We start from the raw sequence: 7,297 nt of genomic DNA, 5'->3' as shown, positions 1-7,297 counted from the left end.
CCCGGCGTTAGTTCTACGCATGTTCGCTACTCTTGGTTTGGCTTCACAGAACCCTGTACGCATGCTCTAGCGCTGAACTTGAGGAGCCAGTCTAAGGCCTAAGCGCAGACGCACTGAGCCCAAGCAGCCAGTGATGGCGGCAGCGGCAGCAGTGGCTGCGGCGGGTCCGGGCCCATGAGGCGACGACGGAGGCGGGACGGCTTTTACCCAACGCCGGACTTCCGAGATAGGGAAGCTGAGGACATGGCAGGAGTGTTTGACATAGACCTGGACCAGCCAGAGGATGCGGGCTCTGAGGATGAGCTGGAGGAGGGGGTGAGGCCCGGGGTCCCGGGGGACCGGAGGTGACAGGGCCGGGGCGGCGGCGCGGGCCCTGGAAGCCCGGCGCATTCGAGAGCGCGGAGACCCAGGGGGCGCGAGTAGTCTCTAGAAGCAAAAGCGCCGCGCGCGGACAGGGGAGCGGGCGAGGCGGACCTGGCCCTAGGTGTGAGGCCGCTGCGGGGCTCGCAGGTGCAGGTTGCGTTTCTAGCCCCATATCTGCGCAGCCCGGAGCAGTCTTTGGGGGGAGAACGGGAGCGTGATCGATTCCTCCAGCTGTTGGACTTGAGTGTGACGGGCGTGAGTGGTACAGCGTGTGTTGGGGGAGGGGGGTACTGCGTTTGCTGGGTGTCCCGTAAGTGCAGGTGAAGTGCGGAAGGGTTTCCCTTGCAGTGTAAGAATTCAGGTATTAAATCTTCAGACCTCCCACAACCACCTCTCTTCTCGGCCTGTCGCTTCTCTCCTAGGAAGCGCTCAGCTGTTAGAAGTGACAGCTGAAAACTTCTGTCGGGAGTAGCGCTGCCGCTGCTGTTACAGCCACCAGGAGTTTTATTTCGGGAGCAAGGGGGCTCTGCTGCATCTTCCAGGGTTTGTTTGTTTGCTTTTTTTTTAAAACCCCCTTCCGTGTGACTTTTTTTTTTAAACATTTATAACGACACACGGGATTTGTAACTTACTTTCCCTCCAATTGACGATGTCTACAATTTTTTCCAAAATATTTTATGTAATTTTGGGGTGGGAAAACACCCAGCGTTGACAGCTGTGATTTAGCTTTCCAAAAATAAGTTGCTTGAACTGAGACTTGTGAATGGCGGTGTGAGGGCTCTCCTTGCTGTAATCTAGGGTGTTAAATTTAGAATTGTTTTTCCTAATGCATAGCTTGGTTTTACCTTTGCTGTCTTAATAGTTTGAAATTCTTTATGGAACATTCTTTTTTCAAGATAAATTTATTGAAAAAAATCACAAATTATACCTTCAGTTCAAAAATGGTGGTGTCATACTGAATCACTGACTCTGGGCAAATCTTCATGATAATTTAGATTCTAAACTCCGTTCTCTAGAACAGTACACGGGGGTAACGACTGATATCTGGTGTCTGCTCTAACTGCCTAAAGGGTTTCCCTTCCTCTCACCTGGTTTTTCTCCTTCTTGGCAAGTTGTGCCCTGCTTGTTGACAAAAGATTCAGATGCTATATATAAAGAACTTTGAAAACTTTAAGAAACTAAGTGGGTCAAAATAATACTGTTCTTTTCATAATCATGTGAGTCTAAACATTACAGTTTGGTAGGTGGATATTGAGATGCATACTTTCAATATGCTTTCATTTGTAATTCCAGTTAGCCTCTTAATGGAACATGTGATACATTGGATATAGCTTGAAACAAAATGGGATTACTTTCGTTACATTTAGCTTGTGCTCTTGTCAGTTACATTGGGTTCATATGGCAGTGGCTTTGGAGCAGGGTAGGGGAGAAAACTTGATTGGAAGGGTGCTTTATAAAATCTTCATTCCTTGAACTGATAGAATTTCCAGACCATTGGTTTATCAGAAGAAGTTAAAGGAGTTGGCAGTAAAATACTGTATTAAGATACCTGTTATGAACTAGAACCACATTGGTTTTGGCCTACTCCTGGACATTTGTTTTGTTGGGTATAAGTCAGTAGGATTGTGAGACATGTGGAAAAGGAGACTGGAGAAATTGGCAGAAATAGGAAAGATAGAAATACAGCCACTACTCTGGGGAGAGGAATGTTGGAGAAAGAGCAAAGGTAATAAAAGAGAATTTTGAGGAAGAGCTTTAGCAAAATACGAGGTCTGTCCAGAAGGTATCCAGCCATGTAATATGAAAAATAGAGACATTTATTAAAGAAGACACAAGAAACATTGTACATAGTACAGTGACAACTCAGACCCCTTCAAAGTAGGCACCTTGGACTTCACACAGTTCCAGTTGCCAACAGCTGCTCTGTCATATTTTCCTGAATCTCATTGAAGGTCTGAAATCTCTTCCTTTTCAAAGGTGATTTTAGTTTTGGGAAAAGCCAGAAGTCACAGGGCTCCAAATCTTGGCTATAAGGGAACTGAGTCACCTGGGTAATTTGATGGTTAGCCAAAAAACTGCACCAGCCTTGATGCATGAGTGGGCACGTTTTCAGGATGAAGCTGCCAATCACCAGTTGCCCATAGCTGCGGTCTTCTGAATCATCCAAATAGTTCCTGAGGAAGAATGTTCAAGCTTGACACAAACTTTGATGCAGATTCATTGCTCTACTTGCTGGTTTGTTTGTTTGTTTGTTTGTTTGTTTGTTTGTTTGTTTAGGGTCTTGCCTAAGTCTGGATTTTCCACAGGTAATAATGGCACTTAGGTGGGGGCTGTTAAGCTAGGTTATGACTGGTGAGAGAAGTGATGAGGAAATAATTCATAGTAACCCCACACTCCACATTGTAGTCTATGCTACAGTGTGAGGCACTGAAATATAAAGATACTATTTTGGCTACTATCTGTATTGTCCCTAGTTTTCTTACCTCTTTACTTTCAAATTTAGACCAAATAGAAAGAACATAAGGCCAGATGGATTGCCCTCCAAATGGTCAAATTTGGGAGTGTGATGTATTTTTCATTATTAAATCCTTATAGTGGGAATAAAAATTGTTACATTTCTAGAGAACATGTTGACAATATACAGTAACATTTAAATGTATATACTTTTTGAACCACTAGCTATTTAAAAAAAATTATCCTACAGAAGTCATCATGTAAACATTTAAAAAGGTGCTTGTTGCAGAAGTATTTTTAGTGGTGAAAAAATTGAAACAAATGTTCATCAATACATGATTGGTCAAATAAATCATGATATACTCATATGATGGAATATAATAAAACCTTTAAAATGATAATGTGAATCTATTTTCTTTTGGGGGGGTGAATCTGGGCTTTTTTCAGGCCCAACAGTATTTATTTTTCTATTAATCTTCATTGTATTTTTCCCCATTACTATTTAGTTCCCTTATACCCCCATCCACTTGCTCAGTCATTTGAATGCGACAGCCACACAGTATACATACTCACTCCACATTGTCCACCACCCCCACTGACTAGTACAGTGAGGTCATCATTGTTCACACATTCACATTCCAGTCCATTCTCCTTAGCTGCCAGGTTACATCAGTGCTGCACAAATGATTTTCATTATGTTAACAATGCTGGAATTTTTCTGGACAGTCACAATGGCTGGAATTTTTCTGGACAGTCATATATCTTACTTAGCAATTCTCTTGGAGTTGAAAATGTTTCTTTTGAGTGTTATTTTAACAGGTGTCTCAAAGTGGAAAAGCAAAAAGAGTTGGTGCAGGATTGGGTTGGCCACCCAAGGAGATTCAGTGACATTGAGGTTCCTCTAAAATTTAAATTTTCTGAAAATGAGAGAAGCTTAGATTTTTAGAAAATCAAGCTATTGTGAATTTATAATACTAGCCCTGATGGGGTAGCATTGGTTAGAGCGTTGTCCCGATTTGTCACAAAGTTGCAGGTTTGATCCCTGTATAAAAGAATCAACTAATGGCCCTGGGCCAGTGTGGCTCAGTTGGTTGGGCATTGTCTTGCAAACCAAAAGGTCCTGGGTTCAATTCCTGGTCAGGGCATATGTTCGGGTTCTAGATTTAGTCCCTGGTCGAAGTATGTATGGAAGGCAGCCAATCTATGCTTCTCATAGTGATGTTTCTCTTCTCTCCCCCTCTTTCTCCTTCCCTTCCCCTCTCTAAAGTCAAAAATAAAAATAAAAGGAATTATTTAATTAAAAAAAAAGCATCGACCAATGAATGCATAAATAAGTGGAAAACAAATCTCCCTCTCTCCCTTCTTCGTTTCCTCTCTCCCTTTCTCACTCTAAAAAAAAAAAGAATTTATAATATAATTATATTCTGGTGATATATGAATATATAACCTTTAGTTCACGAACTTTTAAACATTGGTGTATATCAAAGTGGCCTCGCTTCTTCATTTTATAGTAGAAAATTGAGGAATAGGCCAGAGAGATGATTGCCCAAGACCAGGTAGATAACTAGTGGTAATGTCTTCTGACTCAGATCACAGCACAAACTTCACTGCACAGCTTATTTTTTTGTTGTATTTTTTATTACCATTTAGTGGCCTTGTACCCCCTGCTCCCCAGCAGTCACTACACTGTTGTCCATGTCCGTGAGTCCTTTCTCCTTTTTGCTCAATCCCTCCATCCCCTTGCACAGCTTCTTCATTACATTTACTAGTCTTGTTCATAATGTGTTTCCTTCTGGTGTATCGAAAGTAAATTCAAATCCTTCCAGTCGTACCCACTGACTATGTGACCTAGAATAAATTGCTTAATCTGTGACGTGCTTTTATTCCTCTGTAAATGAGGATTGCATGAGATAAAGTGTATAAAGTACTCTTAAAATATCTTGGCATATTAAGCACTTAGCTAATTCGTGGAAATATAGCTTGTCACAGTTACACATTGCCAAGGAATCAGTTATTCAAGTTTACCCTCATCTCCACCTAGAGATTTGATAGTAAATGCAGTTATACTAGAGGCCGCATTTTTAGGGCCGTAGTATCTTTTTTTTTAATGATCGGTGCTATTTAGAGATACATTTTTTAGGTATGTTACACTGAATGAATCTGTATTAGTAAATATATGTATTTACATAGCATTGCTATTTCTTTAGTGAGTAAAGGGTGAGGACAGTAATTTAATATGTTTATGGATAAAGTTGAATGTTTGCTACCTAACTAAAAAAAGACCCTGACAGAATATCTCAGAGGACTATTATAAAACCAGTGGATAAGAGATAGGGTTTTTTTTTTGGTCCGGGGAAGGTAGGTCTTTTTTATTTTTTATTTTTATTTTTCTGGTGATGGTATAATTTTAGGGACAGTGAGTTGAAACTAAGAGAAAGTTTTCCCCTAGAGATTTTCATTTGATTATGAAAATGGTGGAGACCTCTGCTTTCTGTGGAGACACAGAGTTAAAAGAGTAATAGAAAATTGTAATGGAATATTTAAAATTCTCAATTTGTACTCTATTAAATTAAAATTGAGCCCTGGCTGGTGTAGCTCAGTGGATTGAGCACAGGCCTGCGAACCCAAGGATCGTGGTTCGATTCCCAGTCAGGGCACATGCCTGGGTTGCAGGCCAGTTCCCCGCGGGGGACACATGAGAGGCAACCACACACTGATGTTGCTCTGCCTGTCTCTGTCCCTTCCCTTCCCCTCTAAGGATAAATAAATAAAGTTAGTTACAGAGCTTCCTACATGAGTTTCAGATTGGGATATCAGGTTTTTATTGAGCAAAAAATTAAAAAAATTTTAGTGCCTTGAAAAACAAAGTGCTATGTAGGTAGTATATATTGAAATATTAATGATTATGAAAAACTATAGAAAAAAAGCTCATTATCCATGCTTATCTTGCATTGTAGTAGATACATATCATGAAACTTTTTTTTATTTCTTTAATTGAATTTATCGAGGTGACATTGGTTAATAAAACCACATAGGTTTCAAGTGTATAGCTCTTATTCTAACACATCTGCACACTACACTGTGCACTCGCCACCCGAAGTCAGTCTCTTTCCTCTTTGCCTTACACCTTTGCCCACCCGCCTTTCCCTCTGCCAGTCACCATGCTGTTGTCTCTGTCCAAATTTTTGTTTTGTTTTGTTTTGCATAATCCCTTCACCTTTTTCACCCAGACCCCCAACCCCACCTCCCCTCTGACAGCTGTCAATCTGTTCTCTGTATGTGTTTTGTTACTTTATTTTGTTTATTAGATTACACATATAAGTGAAACCACACAATACTTCTCTTTCTCTTATTGGTTTATTTCACTTAACTTCATATTCTCCAAATTCATCCATGCTGTAAAAAGGTAAGATTTCCTTCTTTTTTTTACAATTGAGGAGTATCCCATTGTGTCAGTGCACCACCACTTTTTTATCCACGTGGAATCGTGGGGTCATGAGACCATTCCATTTTTAATTTGTGGGGAAACTTTGTACTGTTGTCCACAGTGGTTGTACTAATCTGCATTCCCACCAACAGTGCACAAGGTTTCTCTTTTCTCTGCATACTTGTCAATACTTGTTTGTTGATTTTTTAAAAAAAGATTTTATTTATTTATTTTCAGAGAGAAGGGAAAGGAGGGAGAAAGAGGGGGAGAGAAACATTGATGTGCAAGGGAAACATCAGTTGGTTGCATCTTGCATGTCCCCAACTGGGGACCTGGCCCGCAACCCAGGCATGTTCCCTGACATGAATTGAACCAGCAACCTTTCACTTTGCAGGCCAGTGCTTAATCCCCTGAGCCATACCATCCAGGGCTGTTTGCTGATTTATTGACAGTAGCCATTCTGACAGGCGTGAGACGATATATAATTGTGGCTTTAGTTTGCATCTCTCTGATGATTAGTGACATTGAGCATGTTTTTTTATGTTTATTGGCCATCTGTATGTCCTCTTTGGAGAAGTGTCTATTCAGGTCCTTTCCCCATTTTTTTTTAAATAGCCTTGGATATGGCCAGCTTAAGCATGGCCTGTCCATCTTTTTTTTTTTTTTTAAGATTTCATTTATTTTTCTTTAGAGGGGAAGGGAAGGAGAGAAGGAGAGAAATAGCAATGTATGGTTGCCTCTTGTGAGTCCCCTGCTGGAAACTGGCCTGCAACCCAGGCGTGTGCCCTGACTGGGATTTGAACTGCGGTCCTCCGGTTTGCAGGCCCGCGCTCAACCCACTGAGCTACACCAGCCAGGGCCTTTCCCCATTTTTTTAATTGAACTGTTTATTTCCTTGGTGTTGAGTTTTATAAGTTCTTCATAAATTTTGGAAATTAACCCCTTCTCAGATGAGTCATTGGCAAGTATGTTCTCCCAGTCGGTGGGTTGTCTTTTCAGATGATCGTGTGATGGTTTCCTTTGCTGTGCAAGAACTTTTTAGTTTAATGTCCC

General features: G+C 41.0%; 1 protein-coding gene across 6 annotated transcripts in view; it reads left to right on the top strand.

Annotated features, from left to right (window-relative positions):
• Window positions 1-85: 85 nt before the first annotated feature.
• Window positions 86-7,297, top strand: part of RPS6KB1 (ribosomal protein S6 kinase B1) — a 42,556-nt gene continuing 35,344 nt past the window's right edge. For 3 of the 6 annotated variants that reach the window (XM_053655076.1, XM_037163760.2, XM_037163757.2), the window contains exon 1: window positions 98-315. In XM_053655076.1, the coding sequence (XP_053511051.1) occupies window positions 175-315 (141 nt within the window). In that variant the 5' untranslated portion in view covers window positions 98-174. Of the gene's footprint in view, window positions 316-818; window positions 907-7,297 lie in introns of those variants that run through there. The other 3 variants (XM_037163762.2, XM_037163759.2, XM_037163758.2) reach the window with 3 other exon arrangements.

This window comes from Artibeus jamaicensis, unplaced genomic scaffold, assembly GCF_021234435.1.
Source record: "Artibeus jamaicensis isolate MK-2021 breed Jamaican fruit bat unplaced genomic scaffold, CSHL_Jam_final contig_1998, whole genome shotgun sequence".
In the NCBI taxonomy this organism is placed as follows: domain Eukaryota; kingdom Metazoa; phylum Chordata; class Mammalia; order Chiroptera; family Phyllostomidae; genus Artibeus; species Artibeus jamaicensis.
Note: the sequence above shows the minus strand (reverse complement) of the source record. Positions and strands in the feature narration are given on the sequence as shown.